At 33.3% G+C, this 20,971-nt stretch overlaps 1 protein-coding gene across 3 annotated transcripts in view; it reads right to left on the bottom strand.

Annotated features, from left to right (window-relative positions):
• SOX5 (SRY-box transcription factor 5) overlaps positions 1–20,766 on the bottom strand; it is a 435,827-nt gene extending 415,061 nt beyond the window's left edge. For 2 of the 3 annotated variants that reach the window (XM_055280372.2, XM_055280373.2), the window contains exon 1: positions 5,668–5,775. In XM_055280372.2, the coding sequence (XP_055136347.1) occupies positions 5,668–5,705 (38 nt within the window). In that variant the 5' untranslated portion in view covers positions 5,706–5,775. Of the gene's footprint in view, positions 1–5,667; positions 5,776–20,747 lie in introns of those variants that run through there. The other variant, XM_063639617.1, reaches the window with a different exon arrangement.
• Positions 20,767–20,971: the final 205 nt, after the last annotated feature.

The raw sequence follows: 20,971 nt of genomic DNA, 5'->3' as shown, positions 1-20,971 counted from the left end.
GACAAAAGGGCATAATGACCGGAAAATGATACAAAAGAAACAAAAAACGCATGTTAACAAGTTTATCAACAAACCTGGGTAATTCTCATGAAGTACAGATTAAGGTTCAGTGGTTCCAAACTGGCAGCATTCAAATTGGGTTCATATTTGGGTTTTTTGTTTTGTTTGTTTTTTTAAACCACCTGTCCTAAAACGACATTGTTTATGCTAATTATCTTTGTTTATGCCACAATTCTGTTTGTTTACTACATTCTTTTAAAATACCATATCCCTATAAGCAGTTCTCACCAGAATTCTTCTAAATCTTGTTTCGGTCTGGTCCTTCTCGGCAGCCCACTGAGCAGAATGCAGCTCTACAATGAAGGCGCAAGAGCTGGGAACAACTTTGAGTCTCTGACTCCTCAGGCTGGCAAAGGGAGGGAGTACTGCTGAGGTTTTACTCTCAGGATCCAAGGGAAAAGGATACTGAATGTGGAGAAATGCAACACCCCCCTATTGGACAAGCAAAACCATACGCCACAATATCTCCAGAGAAGATGTGTGAACTCTCAATTAGTAAGTAAAGAAAAGAATAGACAACACTAAAAGAAAGAAAGAACAGCTTCCAAACTGCAGGAGAAAACACAGAGGTCAGAAAGAATAAAAAGGTCTTCTCCTGAACCACTCTCAGTTCCTGATCATAATGAAGGAATATGTGGCATTCTCCTACAGCATGTCAAATTTAAATTTTTTCCCACTCTAGCAATATCATTTGATCCTGTTTATCTACATAGCAATCAAATTTCACATTTAATACAAATGATGATGCTATCAATCAATGAAAGAGAAGGAAGGAGAGAATGAGTGAAGAAACGAAGACCTTGTTATGTTTTTGTCCATTTGTTGTTCAAGAAAATTTTTCATTAGGAAGGAGATATTTCATGGTTTGGTTAAACCTTTGAAAATCTTTTTATCTTACTGCCATCATCTGAATCAGAGACCCGGCATATTGGAACTATACGTGAGTTAGTACAAGAGAAAAACTTAGATTAGTTTCTTTCCCAGGCTGTTGGATAACCCCATTGAAATTATAAATGAATAACAAATTATGAAAGAAAACAAAACTCATCAGTTATACTTATGTCACTAATCTATAAAAAGGGAGGTATTCAGCCTACATAATGCACATCTGCATTATACAATATACTCATTAGGTTGCTGAAGAATTGATAGTGGAGAGAAAACAGACAATAAAAATCAGCCTTTACCCATGAATGTAATTTTGCTTTCTAAATGCATTAGGAGTGTAATCCATATGAAATAGTTTCCAGCTCTGTGGAGGACTAATGTGCTAAAGAATCAGAACAGGTCTTATTATTTGCCTCTCATGTATGATGCGTATACAAGATTTTTGTCAAAAGCTCCCTAAGAACAGGTAAATACTTTAACATGTGCTTATTATATTTGAGAAACATAAGATAAGAACACACCAACATGTGAAGTAATCATAATATTTGCACATTTCTGTGTCTATCAAACCTGCTAAACACTGAGCAGTACACAACGTCACCTGACATTTAACCCTTAATTGTTCTTGGTAATCAGTCAGGTCTCCTGCCAAGTCTTCAGGACAGTATTCCAGCATGAGAGTGATAGAAATGTGGTTTATGGACTGCCTCATGCAAGCTGCATTCCAAACCAATGTCTTAGCTCAGTTAGCTTGCAAATTATTGACATGGTAATTAAAATCTATATTCAGTTGTAGACATCGTCTCCTCCACAAAGTAGTAGTAAATAAAAGATAAATAAAATTATCAAAGCCTATGAGAACATCCTGAAAACGTAGTATCAAACTTACAGGTTTACAGTTGCCATTAGGTGACAGAATGTGAACAGATAACTTTTCTGTGATTCACACCTAAAGTGTGCCTGCTAACCTGAATGTACTTATCACTCATGAGCACAATGGATTTTTTGTTGTTGTTGTTAAAGTTTTAATTAAGCAAAATATATCTGTGTCATAAATATTTCATGACTATAGTCAAACTTTAGGTAACTAAAATACCACTAATGTCAGAGAGTAGTTTTTTGCAAATGTCTAGCAGTAGCTTTTCATGGGAATTTTACGAATTAGTTTGTAACAGCACCTGATGTATATTTATTTCTTCAGAAAAACACTGAAAAGTTTCCTAATAAGAAAAAAATTATTTAGTCAGCATGACCAGAAATAAATTTGATGGAAATGTGAAGTAAATAAGTTAATTTTTATTGCAGAAGGTTTTACTATTGTAGTGTTCCTTTCAACATGTAGAAAATCTGCTGTCTGTTGTCTGCACCAATTTGGGAGAAGCAATCAAATAGGTGATACTAACAACCTAATTTGCATAATCGCACTACTTTCAATCCCAACTTTTTTTCTCCTTTCTAGACATTATCAGAACTGTCTTCTTAAGCAATCGTCTTACACTTGCTATTTAAGATTCTAACATAAAGCAATTAGAAACTGTAACGAGTAGCTTAGATACAAAACTATTATATTACAACCAAAGAGGACAGATAAAATTAAAAGGAAAGAAATAGAATATTGAGAAACTATCAAAAATGGACATTTTTACTTATCATGAACAAACTAATACTGACATTTAAGGCAAATATTTTCTTTTCATCCTTGAAATATCAAAAAGTAGGTGACATTCTCAAAGGAAAACCTTAAGTCACAATTTTTCATTATCTACTTTCAGTTAAATATATAAATTTATTGACTTCTTTTAAAAATTTGGGGAGACTTCGGGCGTTCATTCTAATGATGCTGTTACTCACATTTAGACCATGTTTCCAGCTATGTTTCCTTTAAATGGTAAAATGTAGAAGACTTTCCTTACAAATAATTTTTTAGAATATATACACCCATTTGCTTCCCACCTGGGAATTGTGTTTTTCAGTAATCATAATCAGTTTATCACAAGTATGCTTGAAAATAAAAATATTTCAAGTTCTTTACCTTTTAGAATCACTGTTCTATTTGCACTACCTCCTGCATATTTTTAACAGACAATGAAATTGTTACTACTTCTTAAGTATTTAACAACTGCTTATTAGTCTGAGAGTACTGACCACGTTCATTTCTAGGGATGATAATACAGACATATACAAATCTAAATCCAAATTTTGATCCTGATATTTAAGTTTTGAATATTCCTTAAAGTTCAAATAGTCTACAGGCTGGGAAGAATAAAAGATGGACAAGACTCTACCAATGAAATTAGTAAAAATGATCACATAAAACTTTTACAGTACATGAACCCTAAGCAATTTATTATGTCCTCTAGATCAAAGTTCTCTATTTCACAAAGAAATTCAGAAGTCTTCTTTTAGATTTCTAAGTTTAAGTGGAAAATTCATCTATAGCAAATGATCCAATAGAATAAAAATTAACAGTCAATAGAAATGACCTATTTATTCAATGAAAGTTGCAAATAGTTGAAAAGGCAAAAAATCTAATAATATTTGATAGTTTAGTTACATCATAAATACCTCCTTTGGAGAATATAAATATTCAATATTGTGTCTACATGATATACTGTATCATGCATGGGTGCCTATAGAGACACTCACCCGTACAAATTCAATGTAAACAAATAGTAATGATTTGCTGAGATCTTTGTATGTATTACCAATTACAACCACAGGGGAAATTATTAAGGAATGTTATATTGTATGACATTTTTCAGAATTATTTTAGCTACTAATATTTCTAAATATGATAGTCATACTAACAACCCTATTGATTATCACTTGCTTATTTAATTAGCTAGTTAGAAAAGCATGCCTCTGGGTGAAAAAAAAAATGAAATTCCCACCAGGAGGAAAAAAGATGTTAACAGATTTGAGCATCAGAATAGGAATGGGAAAAGTTTAGTTTAAAAAGAGATAAGTGAAAACAAAATACAAATAAAGTTCACAGCAGGAAGCTTGCCTATATAGAGAAATAGGCTACAGCCTGTTAATATGTAACTACCTTTTTATAAGTACAATCTGTTAACAGGCTTACAAATCAGTCTCAGAGTTGTATTTGCAAAAAGCATAAATAGAATTAAAGAATATTATCATTTAAGTGCTACTCTGTGCATTCTAGAAAACTTAACTGTGTTAAATTAGCAAATCGCTACATTAGGTAATGTATAGCATGTTCCACTATGAATAACTTCAACATCTACCTATGAAATGAGGCTATATTCGTAAATAAAAGCTCACTAATTAAAGAGTTAATATATAGAAGTGAAAATTTTAATTCAAAACTGTTAAGAAAGCTCAAACATTCGCTGGAATTATCTAGTGAAGATGCACTTTAATTCTAAAAAAACACAGAAGAAATCACAGAAAGATGACAGCACTGAAGTATATGTGTTGGCGATTTTACTTTCTTCCCTGATTTGATACTGGCTTTTCTAATATGTGACCACATTCAAGCGTTACTTTATCCTCAATACTCTTTTTCTCTTCCATTGCTTCACTTCTAGAATGTTTTAATCTTTGTCCTTTCTTTTTTCGTCTTTTCATATCAAATTCAGTCGTTTGAGCGATGAACAGCTTGACTTAGCATATTTTTAACCAGCTGGTCTAGCACCTAGCTTGCATTGCATAGTCAGATACAACAAATGTTTATACAGAAGGTAGCTTTCATGAAAATGAAAAAAAGCCTGGGTATCATGCATCCTGGCTTTTTTTAGCTTTTTTTTTTTAATTCACCATACAGAATACAAAGTTTGAATTCTTTTTAATGGCAAACAAAATTCTATTTATAGTTCAAAAAAATGAACTTATGCTGGGATAAGAACTCAAATTTAAAAATTGCAATGTGTACTTATAGGAACATTAAGAGGGCTAAAATTCTTTCGAAGCCCTGCTTTACTTGCAACAACATCAAATAAAAGGATGTTGCAGATATTTCTCTAAATAGGAGCAACTTAATTACAAATACACTATTCCCATCATAGCAAAAGGGGAAAATACAGTAAATTAAAATTCAGTTAAGACAGCTAACACAAAAAGTGGCCACTAAAACTTAGAAAGGGAAAAGCTCCATTTACCCCCTTTTCGCCCCTATTTTTGACACTTACGGAGTAATCTAATATAGCGGTGATGTTAAATTTTCTTTGGGGGGAAAAATGCTCTCTTATATCAACAAAAGGTCATGTGCTTTACTGAGCAGCTTCCAAAGTTTTACGGAAGGATCAAATAGGAACTTATAGCCTCCGTTTAAAGCACCACTAAAACCTTCTGTCACCCTAGAAATTACATGAGACAGAGATGCTGAAAATGGTAACATTCTGCACAAAAGCGTTTTTAAAAGGTGGGGAGAAAACAATCAATGAAGGAAGAAAGTAAGAGAGTGAATGAGAAAGAGAAGCAGCGAGTTGGGGAGAGAGAGAGATGCTTAAGGTTCATTTAATTTGCTGTTATAGGACGCAACCTAAAAACATTAGCAGAAATCTCGGAGACTTTGCAAATCAGTTCAGTTTGGTCCGGGCAATCACAACAAAAAATCAGCTAACAAGATCGCAGAAGCTCTAGCTAAAAGCTTCCCTAACAAACACGTTTTGGGGGAGCATCTTCCAATGATTCAGAGACTACTGTAAAATGGGAGAGTTGTACTTCAATATATTAGGGGGAAAAAACTGTACTCACCTTTCAAACTCCTGAGGTAAATCAGGGTCAGTAAGCATGCTGGAAAAGCACAATTTCCCTTTGTCACAGCAGCCACCTATGATCGTCTCCAACTGAACCTGTCAAGTGAGTCCAAACCTTCTAAACCAATTGATTTTCTCTCTCTCTCTTCCCCCCCTCCCTCCCTCCCTCTCTCTCTCTCTCTCTCTCCCTCTCTCTCTCTGTCTCTCTCTCTCTCTTTCTCCCCCCCTCCTTCCCCTCCTCTCTCTCTCCTAGGACTCCTTGACCAGTCTCTTAAAGGGGTAGTGCACTTCCAGCAGCGGAGTCTGGCTGCTCCCCCCTCCGCGGAGCCACACGCTCCGGCTGCAAGGCTCTAGACAACCTCAGGGTGCCTGTCCTTTCCTTTTAATTCTCTCTTCTAGACATCACTGAATGTGAGAAGTCAACTCATTTAACACGTCTCCCATACTCTGTCTTCTAAATCATAAAACTCACACACACACACACACACACGCATAACAGTATGATTCTGTAAAACGTATTTGCTACTGATTAAAAACCTAGTCTATATAATAACAGAAGCTCGATTAAACTGCATTTATTAACTAATTAAGCAAAAAATTTAAATGTTAGTAATAGCATTTTTACACAAAGAATTGTTATTCCTTCTCACCCTTTTCTAGGCTCTCTCCGTTCACACAGGGAAATACACGCACACACACACACACACACACACTCACACACACACAACAATCAGGCATTGTTCTGAGGGAAGAAAAGCAACTTTGACAGATTGAAATATAGCAGAGGCCCCTTCAAGGAAACCTGTAAACAACTTGTCACTCACTCTGCCGGTCTCCCTGTTAGCTCGTGCTTTCCGCAAAGTGGTGCGAACGTCCTGGCAACCCGACCAAAGTTTCCTCAGCTCTAAACTCCATAAAACACGACGTGCGATGTGGAGGGGAAGAGGTATCCACATGCCAAAATAACATACACGAGCGAACAAAAACCCAAAACGAAATCAAAACATAAAAACAAAAAGACGGTACTAACAAACTGTCCTGTTTGGGATCGCTGGCTGTGGACCTCTTTAATTTCCTCTGCCCAGGCAGCCACAGATAACAAGGTGGACAAACTATGGCTTTACAGATTCCAAGCTGGCTGGCATGGCACAGCCTCCATAGCAGCTCCAATTATCTAGATAAAAATCTGGCAGGCGAGAAAGGTAATCAGGTAATGTACCTTTGACATGAAATGACAGAGGCACATACACACACAGAGAGAGACACTTACACAGACATGCATGCAGAGATGGTGGCTGCCCCGTGCACCGCAGCATCTGGTCAGGGAGTAGGCACACACTCACCAACACGAGATAGTGTGCATTCTTCACACACGCATGCACACACACACACACACACTCAGTCACTCACACACGCTCTCCACTCCTACTGGGAGGGTTCATTCTGCACAAAAGGCTACATTACAGAGCCCGCCCCAATAAGGGAAAGAGAGGAAAAAAAAGCCTTCCATTGTTGAGAGGGCAGGTCAGTTGATTAGATTTTCTGTGGAGAATTCCACGAGGAAATTCCCTTCAAAGCCGAAGTGATTAACTGGGGGCTATTCTGGAAATGGAGCAGACAATGGCTCAATAGTCTGTACAGCCAATGTCCAGGCTGGCACTGAACTCACTTAAAAAAAAAATAAAAGCCAGACTCCCTGTTCTTTTCCACACATTCCTCCCCCCCAACCCCCTCCACTCCTTCCAACTTCCCCTCCCAATTCCTTTTATTTTGCAGCTGGACAACATTAAGGGCCTTTAAAACCACAAGGGTTGACCCCACGGCAGTTTGATTAGGTCCCACTTTTTTTTCTGGAGACAGGCAGACAGTAAGTTTACTTTTTTAGACATTCACAAAGATACATCATACACATATTCCAAAGAGAAAAAAATCAATTATTAACTTACATTAGTAAATTTATTCTTCATTCAAAGCTTATAAATTTTTGGACAAGTTGATAATAACTTAATATTTGATTCTATCATCAGGAGGTGTTCTAAAAATATATATACACACACACACACACACTACAAAATCAATGTGGAATAAGATTTAAGCATGTCACTATGGAGTTAAGACACTAACAAAAACATAGAACTATGACCCACCCTGAAAAAGCTGTTAACAAGGGATATGGCAAAAATGACTTGATGCTGACATGATTTTCACTTTCAACAGTTGGGGAAGGGGGGAAGAATATTACTCACTATTCTTTCTTGTTGTTAGTCTCAAATTGTTTTTTGTTACAGCAACAACCTACTCCCACATAGAAAAATGAAAAAATTGTTACGTTTATTTTAGATCTCTGTTTTTTCAGCCCTTAAGGGACCTACGATCTAATACGCTCTAATTGACAATGTATACAAAAATTACATTTTTCTTCATTTGTTAATGGTGGTTATGAGAATTAGGGTATAGTAGCTGCATAGCTATATACACTTTTAAAAATATTTAAAATTTTTTTCCTAACTAGAAAAAATCTTGCTTATCTTATATCAATAGAGGAAAAAAAGTGAAGAAGGAGGATGGGTGAGTTACAGGGAGCCATGGGAGCTGGAGTCAGGAAGAGGAGGAGGCGGGAGGAGAGGACGCGGAGAGAGCACAAGAAGGAGACATAGTGGCAGCATAAAGATAGAAACAAAGATAATGGCCATAAGGCAGGATGCTGAGATCCGTATGGTCCCAGCTGCTGTCTTGCTACAGCTACTACCTCTGGTTGTTTCTTTGAAACTCTAATCTAGAAGGTCACCAGAGCAGGTAAGAAAGAGCATAAGTGTTTGAGGTCAACTATAGTATAAAGAAAACATACTCATATTAGAATCTTCCTTATATTTGATTTTGATTTTATTGGCACTTAATATATGTATACATATGTACATATGCCAAATAAACACAAAGAATATGTAAGAGAACGTTAAATGGTTTGAAAGTTAGTTTTTTGATTTCAATATATTCTGCAAACATTACTGTAGCCATTCAGAAATAAATTATTTCTTGCACAATCATCTATGCTGAAGGAGTTGAAATAGACTAGGAATTAGACAGAAAATTTGCCAAATAATGATCATCCTAATAATGATAATTTGAACTAATGGAACTCTAAGATCATAAGGAATTTTGTTCACATAAATTAGCTCATGGATCTTACACAGAGTAGAAAGGGGTAGGTATGTATTTCCCTAATTTTCCCACTGTTCAACTTGGGCAAACAGAATTTAAAGTCATTCAGCTGGTTAGTAGCCCATTTGTTACTTGAAGACAATTCTATCTATTTCACTTGTGACAATGTAATGCAGAATAAACTGATCCTCCAGAATTTATAGTTCGATGAAAATCCCAAGATGGTACTCATACTTTAAGTGACCTGAAAGGCTTTCAGGTAATTGTTATAAAAAATAAAATTTATAAAAGCTGTCATTAAGCTAATACTGTATATGATGGTTTAATTGAATAAATATTTTAAAATGTATCTCTCTAAGCAATAAAAGTTTTCTTTCATTTGAATCCTATATTGAAAATTAGCATTTCTGTCAGACTTTAGAATATCAGCAGAAGGAAAGACTGTTCCAAAATGTTTTGGTTAAATTTTGCCATAGGTTGTTTCATAGAATGATCAAAATGATCCAATCAACACAATATTAAAATACTGTTAATTGAATCTTTTAAATTTTGCATTAAACGTTAAAATGTTTAAATATTAAATGTGTTCATGACTAGCACATATGTCAAACCCAAATTCTTTTTCAATTATCAGAAAAGCTTAAGATATTCAATTAACTATAGATATTATTTACATCACAACTAATACCCCAATGTGATGTTTGTTAAGCTTTCAAAATATATCTGGGTTGAGACATACTTCTGCATTCACTTAACATCTATTAAATGCTTACCAATATGTTAAGTGCTATGGCTTTAACAAAAGAATTAAAAAAAGTTATAACAATTCTAATTATATATATATGTATATAAAACCAAATTTCAAATCAATGTTTTAGTATTCAAGCCTTCTGAGGCAGATGTAGTGAGAAAAGTTAATGCGAAAATAAAAAAGCAAATGAACAAAAAATAGTGCTAATAACTTAACTGAATAATACATAAAATGGTAAATAAGTATGATCTACAAGCACAGATACACAAATAAAATATATTTTCAGAGATGACCAAAGTACAACAGAAACCCAATAAAAGTTTTACATTGAATGAGTCTTTTTGACACTGCTGCAGCAGTATTATGGAAAATGGAATGAACATGAAAAGGTATGCTTTTGAGCTCATGTTGTTTCCACTGCAGATATAAAAAGGGGATTGACACAGGCTAAGGAATATAAGATATGCTAGAGAACACTGCTGGAAAATTCTCAAAGAGACTATCAGGAACTTTTAAAATCACAAACAAGTTATTTTCAAATTTAACCCCTTTTCAGGTATAGTTTCCAGCATGGATTTCTACTATTTGTCCTCATTTTAAAAGGATATATTTTCATTCCTCTATTTTAGATTAGAATCATTAAATATCTTCTATTTTAATATCTGAAATAAAAATATGTGGTCATAGGTGCAAATTACACTTTCATATTTGATATGAATTCCTACCATCAAGCTAGTTTTCATATCTCATAGAATTTGAAAAACTTATTTTGAGAAATAAAACTCTTAATATTATAATCACAATGAATTTAAAGCATATCAGTGTCAGACAATACTAACATTTTATTGCCTTAAGATGACACAATGGGCATTTAAAAAATGCCTTTTGCCTGCACTGTTATTTACTTTGTCACAAAAAATTAAAATTAAATAGAGGACACTTCCTCTTAAGAAAGAAAGAAAGAGAAAGAAAGAAAGAAAGAAAGAAAGAAAGAAAGAAAGAAAGAAAGAAAAGAAAAGAAAAGAAAAGAAAAGAAAAGAAAAGAAAAGAAAAGAAAAGAAAAGAAAAGAAAAGAAAAGAAACTTCCAACCAATGTACATCTGTGAGTCATTCACCAGATGCCTGGTGAGCTCAATATTGACCTATCACATGTAGCTTAAAACTCTTAGACTAGTGTCTTGTAATAGTGGACCTCTTCAAAAAATGTCTTAGGCATTCTATAGCCTATCTTCTTTTTTAAAGACCTAAAATTCAGTTCCCCATAATACCTGTATGCCAAGGAACTGGTACACAATAGCCTACAAATTCAAGGTTTTTCTAACTTCATACTCTTTCTATTGTCAGTTGGTTAGAATACACAGATGAATTGTTCTCAGATTGCATATTTGAAGAAATAGTGTTCTTCAGAAACTCCTTCACCTTAGAAACTCTAGTTTCATACTTCTCTCAAAGAAATGATGTCATTTCCAGTAACCGCTTTCACTGTTTGATCTTATGATTTATCTTCGTATTCAGAATAACTTGAAATAATTTTAAATAAAAGCTTTTATTTTATGAGGAATTTCTATCTATACGATACATAATAAAAGACATTATCTCATTTAATAGTCAAAACAACTAAATGCGACATGTAGACTTATCCCAATTACGAATGAGGAAGTCCCAAAACTAGTAAGTGCAGGGCTGGAGAACATCAAAATTATTAATATGCCCTATTTCCTGCATAGTTTTTAAAGGCAATGAATTTTAGTTCATCTCAAATACAGCATAAAGGCAATTAAGTATAGAGTACACAGGAAAGTGCTTTATGTTTCTATGGTAACCAAATGCCCAAATTTTGGACAAAGTTAGGATGAGCAATGACTGTCCCACTTTCACAAATAACATAAAAGATAGTTCATTCACACAATTAAAACAGAGAAGAATAGTATTATGTCATTTGTAGTGATAACAATCACCAGAACTAGTACTACTCTTCATGTAATTTGGCTCTATTTTTAAGAATAATTTGTAAAATAGGTTTCCAGGCATAATATGTTTACAAGTTTTACAATCTCAGGTAAAACCCAGGGGCCAATTTTCTAGTCCCTACGCAACTCCTTTGCAACGGAATTTCTGTCTTATAGAAAGAATCAATTATTTCAGGCAAAGGTTGTCAATTAGGAAAATAAGACCTACTGAATTTATGCTTTTCAATTTATTTTTTTGCTCTGTCCACTATCAACTCTCCTTGTGATACATCGTGATGTCTAATGGTTTGTTCACTTATGAAGATGAAAATGATGTAACTCAATCACCCTCGTGGTAAAAATCAGAAGGTTTCTTTTGAGTAAAAAAATCCATATAATCCATAAGAAGAAAAATCATTCAAATTTGACCATACAAATAAAAGTGCTCTTGGCCTTCAAACTTTCTGCATTGTAATTTTTCAACCTGGAAAGTAATTCAGGGAACATCCTGCAAGACATTTTACCTACAGGTAGCAGCAAAGTGACAAGTGGCTCCATTATTTTGCTACAATGTAGTTCTGTTAGGTAACATTCTTGTTAGGTAATGTCTATAAAATATTTTAGTACACATCATTCAGAGAGGTTTTCCCACCATGAATGTACACATTTCATTTTATTAACTAATCAGAGGAGAAATGAGTTAAAACTGAGGAAAGTATGAAAATGTTTGAAAAATTTCCTTCATTTTTAAGTTGACTACATTTGTCTATTCTCCATATTCTCCTTTGCTTGTATACTAAGTGAATGACAAATCTTATTCATAGTAAATGAGAATGTTGCCTATTAACAATGTTCCATCTACTTGTATCTAGCACAGTATAGTGGAAGAAATTATGGCTAAACTGAAAGTTAGGAAACCTGTGCTCTAAGGCAGGGATCCCCAACCCCCAAGGCCAGTACTGGTCCATGTCCTGTTATGAACCAGGACACACAGCAGGAGGTGAACAGCAGGCATTATCACCAGAGCTCTGCCTCCTGTCAGATCAGAGGCAGCATTAGATTATCATAGGAATGCAAACCTTATTGTGAACTGAGCATGTGAGGGATCTATATGGCACGCTTCTTATGAGAATCTAATGCCTGATGATCTGAGGTCGAACCATTTAATCTCAATGCCATACTCCCACCTCACCTAACCCCTCCCACCCCCATGGAAAAATTGTCTTTCATGTAACTGGTCCCTGGTGCTAAAATGGTTGGGGAACGCTGCTCTAAGGGAGCCTCTACTACTCCTTCCTTATTAATGGCATGGTCTTGTCTAAGTTTTTTTTAAGGGGAGGGGGACAGAGTCTCACTTTGTCACCCAGGCTGGATGTGCAGTGGTGTGATCTCAGCTCACTGCAACCTCCACCTCCTGGGTTCAAGTGATTCTCCTGCCTCAGCCTCCTGAGTAGCTTGGATTACAGACACATGCCACCACACTCAGCTAATTTTTGTCTCTATGTTGGCCAGGATGATCTCAAACTCCTGACCTCAGGTGATCTGCCCAGCTCAGCCTCCCAAAATGCTGGGATTAATTACAGGCGTGAGCCACCATGTCCAGCCATTGCCTAAGTCTTTAATGTCTCAGAGAACGTGATTTCTAAGGTCCCTTTCAATTATAAACTTCTGTTTCTATAATCTCTTCTTTGATAAATCAATTTATCATTTCAAAAATAAAATTTCTTGCCTTCTTCAGTTAAGTCCTTCTTTACAGTTTTAAGACTATTACTTGTAGTTGACAGTGTATTTTGGCCTTTTAAACTATGGCATAATTCTACATTCATACAACAATATAAGACAGTGAGGAAAATAAACTCTTATTAATTAAAGTGAATTTATATAAGTTCATTTAAATTAAAATGACCGGGATAACTTAATTGGTCCCCAAAAAATGATGTTTTCAAAACTGATTTTATGACTAAGTTCATCTATTTGTGATTCTGAAAAAATTTTGTGCCTGAGATTTTAGTTTCTCTAAGTACAATTATATTTATTAGCATTACTTAATTCAGTGAAATAATTAAAAGCAGTTTAGTCTCTTACTACAGTAAATATCTCACGTGTGTGATGGAACTGTGATTGGTGTAGGGGGGAATAAATACAAGGGTTTTTGTCTCTATCAAAAATTTCAAAATATCAAATGACAAGTTCAAAAGCAAACTAAAAAGTTGTAATGTTAGAAATCCTGACAGGCAAACTGTGTTCAAGAAAACCTAGTTGTTATAATGCATTTTGTGGACACTCTGAAGAGCTGCTTCCGTAAAGACAACTTGCTTTTTTCATGCTGTTGTTAATAAAATGACTTACTGCCACAATTTAGAAAATAATTCAGAAGGACTATGCACAGGATGAAAATATAATGTAGGCATTACCAAATGAATGCATTCATTCAATTACTCAACAAGCATTTATAGAATCTTAAATTTATACCCATATTTTAAATCATCTATATATTAAAATCTTAAGGTATAAACTGCGTATTTTCATAAATAAGAAAAAAGATAAATTAACGTTTGTAATTTGCCCTGATGCTGAAGAACTGCTTGGGTATCAAATGGTATATTACTATTTGAAAAACACCTAACTGTTAATACCCCTAAATAAATCATGGGTCTGTAATCAGAAATATTTATTTTTAAATCTTGCATAGAGTCAAAGTGTAGACTAGAAAACTATAAGCATTTGTAAAATATGCCAGTATCCTAAGCACATCTTAAAAAAATAAAAACATATATCTAAGGTCATCAATACTCTTCCTGGTATGGAAACCCAACTTCGGATTTACTCAGTTTTCATAACTGGGCCATTATTCTTAATCTTACTAAACAAATCAACTTAATAAGCATTGTTCTTATATTGAGTGTGTGCCCTGAATTTTATGAGGCATACTGAGAAAAAAGGAAAGAATCAATACACTTAATGGTTTTTTTCTGACCATCTTTTCTAGGCAGAGTAATCTCATAAAAGGTAGAAATGCAAAAATAAACTTTTTTCATGGAATTATGACCTAATTCAGTATACAGACATCCTAGTCTGCTTCATAAAGAATTATCAAGTTCTTATAACTAGAAATCAATAATTTTCACACAGATTATTTTAATTTTTAACAAATCTAAATAAAAATACAAGGACAAAAACTAACTAGCTTCTGATTTCACAGCTTGTAAGAGGCAGAAAAACAATCTGAACCAAAGTCTTTTGATTACAAACCTACTGTCTATTTCACTAGGAATTGACACTAGGTTTCTATAAGAAAGCCTGTCTAAAATATACAATAAAATGATAAAAGTGTTATTTTATAAACAAAATTATGTGGGGATTTTAAGTAAAAAAAAAAAGATATCAAACAGAGATGACTAACTTCTAAACTTTGAGAATTTAGAATTAATTTGTTATACTTAGTAAAATATATATTAAAGAATCAATTTAAAACCCCCAGAAGCCCTATGAGAATTTAGAATTACTGTGGGGAACAAAAGTAATACGTAGAAATCAATATCTTTCATATATATGATAACACCTAGTCATTGGAGATAATGGGGAAAAGACCCAATTAGCATTGGTAACATAGACAAAATATCTATGATGAACTCATTCACATACAAGACCTATTTAAAGAAAGCTTTAATAAAATACGAAAAGACACACCAAGTTCCTCAATAGGTAGCATCAATGTCATAAAAATATCAATTCTTCCTAATTTAATGTATACATTTAATGAGTTCAAAATTAAAGTACTATCATATTTAAAGCACTAAATAAATTCCAAATTTATATAAAATTAAACAAGAATAATCAGAAAAATTTTGAAAAAGAAAAAGAATGAGGGCTTAATTTACTAGAAATTAAAACACAATATAGAATCTCAATGAATAAAACAATGTAGTATTGAATGAATTGAAAATACTACGGAATAAAAAGAACATAGAGAAAAAAACTAAACACATAGAGAGAATTTAGTACACACTGTTAGTCAATACTATAGGTGGCATTCAACAAATGCCCTATATGTTCAAATATCTAAACATAAAGAATAAAATCATAAACAATTAGAAGGGAACATGAGTGAACTGAAATATAATCTTAAAGAAGAGAGAGTCTTACTAACAATGGATCAAAATCCACAAGCCATAAAACAAAAGATTATAAATCCAGCTATATAAACACCAAAAACTTGAAAGTGATAAAAGGCATCTATAGAAATAAAAAGACAACAATGACGATATCTAAGGAAAGGGCTACCCCCTCCATGATCTGTAAAGAGCTCTTTGAAATCAATGAGAAAAAAGATCAACAAGTCAATAGTAAAATAAGCAAGCAATATAAATTGTTCAAAGAAAAGGAAATAGAAAGTGTCCTTAAATAGATGAAAGATGCTCACCATCTTCCATTATAATGAAAAATACAATTTTCAACTACAATATAACAATTTTTTAAATAAACTATCAGCTTGGTAAAATATAAAACCATACAGGAACATTGTATTAGACTATATCATTCATTTCATAATTTGTTTTCTCCCTTGCAATACTTCCCTGCAGATAGAGTTTACTTCCTACACCCATTGACTTTATCTCAGACATAGTACTTGCTTTAGTCAATGCAGTATGTTAATGTTTGATTTGGCTCAGCCACATTCTCTTATTCTTGCTTTCCACTGTGAAACCAGCATATACCAAGTAGGGGTTAGTCCATCAACCTCGATCCTAGAAGAAAAGAATTGGAGACAAATGGACCCCAGCCACGTCCAATCAAGCCAACATGCATCTGACCTACAGCCAAACCAGAGCCCACATATGTTTACACAAGAAGAAAAAAAGTAAGCCATAGAGAGAGCGGGGTTGTTAACACAGCAAAAGCTTACACCCACAGTGTGTTTGTGACCTATGTAAAGTGGCACTCTTATATATTACTAGTATAAATGTATAGTGAAACAAGCTTTATGGATGGCAATTTGGAAATGCCTACCAAAATTACAAATGCAATTCTACTTCTGGTAATTTATGTTAGAAATATGCTTTCACACATGATATATGCTTTCACACATGAATCCATGTTATATATATGATATATATTATATATATCATATATATGATATATATGATACATATGATATATATTATATATGATATATGATATATATGATATATAATATATATTATATATGTATGTATACATACATATGTATGTATACTATATATAATATATGTATGTATTATACATATATGCATATATACATGTATATACATATATAATATATTATATATTATATATCATATATAATATATTATATATGATATATAATATATAATACATAATATATAATATATATTTTATATATAATATATATTATATATAATATATTATATATTATATATTATATATATATAAAGTCAGTTACCATAAAAGCAAAGGATTGCTAATAACCTGAAGTCCATTAATTAGGGATACAACAACACAATGGAATACTACACAGCTGTTAACAAAAACGAGGAACTTATCTATACAATGATATAAAAAGATATTCAATATATAAATTGATATATATTAAGCGAAAAAAACAAGGTAGGTAACTGAACACCAATTCATATAGTACAACATGTGTAAAAATTAGACATCAAATTTCCTTTTGCTTATGTGTGGGTAAGAAAACTTCAGAAAGGCACACAGAAAACTAAATTAAAATGGTTATAATGGTTGGAGTAGGCAGAAGTGGGAACTGGACAGATAGGGGACAGGTGTGAGATTAAAACTTTTCACTGCATATATTTTGAACTTTTTATATATTTTATATTTTTTTCTTTATTTTGAATGTAAAGCTAATCTATTATGTTTTTTAAAAGTTAAATATACATCTAATTAAACTACAAACTATCCAGTGGTTGCCTATCAACTATACATAATGTTCTTCAAATTGAGATCTGCAGACCTCAGATAGCTGTTTTCAGATGCCTGAAAGTTACATTTTTATTATTAAAAATTTATTTCACCTGTTAGAATGACCAAAATTCTAATTTCTAATGATAATCCTAAATTTATTTTTTTTAAATAGAATTTTAGTTTCTGAAATAAATGTTTAATTGAAATTCAAACACCCTATTGAATATACTATTGAATATAGTCTATAATTTTTTTAAAGAAGTTTGTATAACTCAAGTTTGGGAGGTGAAAATTGACATTATAAATCAAAACTGCTTAAAACATATATATGATTGTTCATGCTCTGGCCTGGCCTCCTTATCCAGCCTCATCTCTCCCTATATATCATGAATTTCATGTTCTAGGTACACCAAACTGGTATAGTTGCTGGCACACAGCCTGTTGGCCTATTGTTTCTTTCCAACAAGCTTTTGTCTGAACTGTGCATTACTCTTGGAATATCTTGCCCCCTTCCCTTCTCCCAATTTATAAGGCTAACATCTACTCATCCTTAAAGATTTGTTGAGGTATCACCGCCTATTGGAATCTTATCCTAATCCATCACCTGTCACTCTTCTTCTGTAATACCCAGTAGAACATAAATTCCCACCACTCACCTATAAGCTATATAAAAAGAAATGCTTCTTTTTTCATTATGGTATCCTCAGGACTATTTCACAGCATTATATGTAGTACCACCGCACTCTTTACCTGAAGAAAAAATCAGAAGACTTCAGGACCCTGTTTGTGTATCCTGGTATTCCTAGGCCATTCCATAATCTGTTTCTCAAGATTAGAATATGCTCTTCCACTTTTAACAGTACATGTAAGTTTAAATATTACTTCCTCAAAGAAGAGAGATTAAAATAGAAGAAACAACATGTAGTGAAGTACCAATGTCCATCGACAACAGCGATGTTATTAACAGAAGTTTGGAAATTGGAAACTTTTGGTGGAAAAAGTGATAAGTTACATTGAATTTCACATAATGGCAGAGCATCTAGTAGAGGTTTCCAATGCAGGGATGGAAATATTACACTGAAGTGTGTAAAAATCTCATTGATATTTTATTTCATGAGTAAAAAAGACCGTGTGAGAAGGTGAGTAAAGCCCTAAACTAGAAAGGATAAGAAAGAACAAACACCACAAAGAGTTAAACAAACAAAAAAAAGACCTACTTGAAAAGCCATTAATTTGGACAATTAGATAGTCAGTGGTGACAGAGACTCTTAAAAGACCAGGAGAACAGGGTTCATCTCAGGCAAAATGGAACCATAAATTCTATAGCCCTCCCTCACCCCATATAAACCACACACGCAAACACACAGACGCACATACGCACACTTGCAAATGTTTCATTCCTTTCAATAAGAAAACATAGGGTCTCCACATTAAAAATTATATATTAAAAAGGAACAAATGAAGGCATACTCCAGGAAAAATACACTGATGAAAGAAACAATGCTGAAATTTAAAAATGTCTAAAATATTTGAGAAAAAATAATGGACTAGCCTCTGCTTTCATAACATAACGGACCTCTTTATTAATTTTATAATGGCAATAATCTTGTCAAATACAACTGCCATTCCATTTTTCCATGTGTCCAGATGCTATTTTTGCAATTAGGCAGGCACTGCTATTTTGATTGCATTTAAACTGATCAAATATGCAATTGCCCACTGTTGTCCTTTTCTTCTAGTATGAACGATTTGAGTCTTATTTTTGATCTAAAAATATTCCATTTACATCTCTTTGTTGATAGATTTTCCTGTTGCTTTATTTCAAGGTACTGTAGAAATCATTAGTGACATTATGCCAAGGGCTGAACTTCATAAGCAACCCGAACATTTTGATTCACTGAAAAAAAACCCACAATTCACTAAAAGAAAATGTAATAATGATCCTGTCCAATTAAAACTGTTAAATTAAATGAATAGAATCTAATGATTTCCCCTTATCTTTCTGATATTCTAGAGGCATGGCAGGGGAACAATAAATACCACCACATACGTTAAAGATGACCAGCCATTTCTGGTTTAAAGAAAGCAAACAAATTATTTTACAAGGAAACTGCACTATTTCATAAAAGAATATTTTCATGGATGTATTTAAGTACCAAAAACCCAAATAACCTCTAAATTAAAACATATTTAATTCTCAATCCAGTTGGCATATAGGAATCTATCCTACTGACATGCTGACAAAACACAGGAGAATATGGGAAATGCTGCCTGAGCATTAGGCCAGTCATGAAAACTCAAAGGAGACATCACTTATGTTCTATTACTTCAAAAAGAGTAAATTTATCTCATTTCTATTTCTCTATAATTCCAGTCAAATACATATAATCATGCTTTTCCCTCCCATATCCGCAGTTTTTTTAAATTATAAAAGCAGATGCAGGATTCAGGGGAATGTCCTTGATCCTTGAATCTGGCATTTCCATATAAGAGCAAAATTCAGTATCAGGGAGGACTAGGCAGGTTAATTTAACAACCTGACTTTAGAGAGCATTCAGGGATATTATCAAGAGAATTACAACAATTGACCAAATCCTGAGTCTAGCATACATGCATGCAGGCATGCATGAATGAAGTACAAAAAAATTGGAAGACTATACATTCTATACAATGGATAGTTTTCAGATTAGAGGTCCTGAGTCTAGTATACATGCATGCAGGCATGCATGAATGAAGTAAAAAAAAAAAATGGAAGGCTATATATTCCATACAATGGATAGTTTTGGGATTAGAGGTATATACTATCTTAAACAGGAATTCTGCAAATAAACCAGGCTGCTAATAAACTGGTTATTAAACTAGTTATAACTGGTTAATAAAACATTAAAACAGTAGTCTTCAAACATTTTGGCCTTGAAACACTTTATCAGAAACCAAACTAAGCCAACAAATCAAACCAAAAAAAAAAAAAAACTTAGGAAGAATAGAAATATTACACTAAAAAATAGAGTTGAATTTGTGTTTGTGTGGAAAAGGTGGGAACAGTGTTCCACCAAACCTCCCTCTCTTCAAAGTATAGTTTGATAGCATCACACCAAAATAATCCTAAATGGCTCCAGGAACAAATTAAGATATATTATGGGAGATAACTATTGGGAAATTTAAAAAAATTAAAATAGTCATAAATATTTATAATATGTTCCATAAAATGCCTCGTTGTAATTATCACAAGTTGTCTTTTCCCTGTATCTATTATTTTTTCACTATCCCAATATACTATATTACTGTAATTCTCACCATGTTTCCCATGATTCACATGTATTCCTTAGAAAAAGCTGCTTAATCCCCTTCATTTACTTTGCAACCATTCCTGGGACAAAAAGATACCAGTCATTAAATATTTTATGCTTGCTTGAAAGATACATAGTTGTCCTGTTAGCATAGCGGCACCAGTATGGGATACCTACAAGTATACAGCATATCCACATCTCCTTCAAGGCCAACTTTGTAAGGGAGTTAAT

Source organism: Symphalangus syndactylus, chromosome 5 (genome assembly GCF_028878055.3).
Source record: "Symphalangus syndactylus isolate Jambi chromosome 5, NHGRI_mSymSyn1-v2.1_pri, whole genome shotgun sequence".
In the NCBI taxonomy this organism is placed as follows: Eukaryota; Metazoa; Chordata; class Mammalia; order Primates; family Hylobatidae; genus Symphalangus; species Symphalangus syndactylus.
The sequence above is the reverse complement of the archived record's forward strand: the minus strand, read 5'-3'. Positions and strand labels throughout refer to the sequence as shown.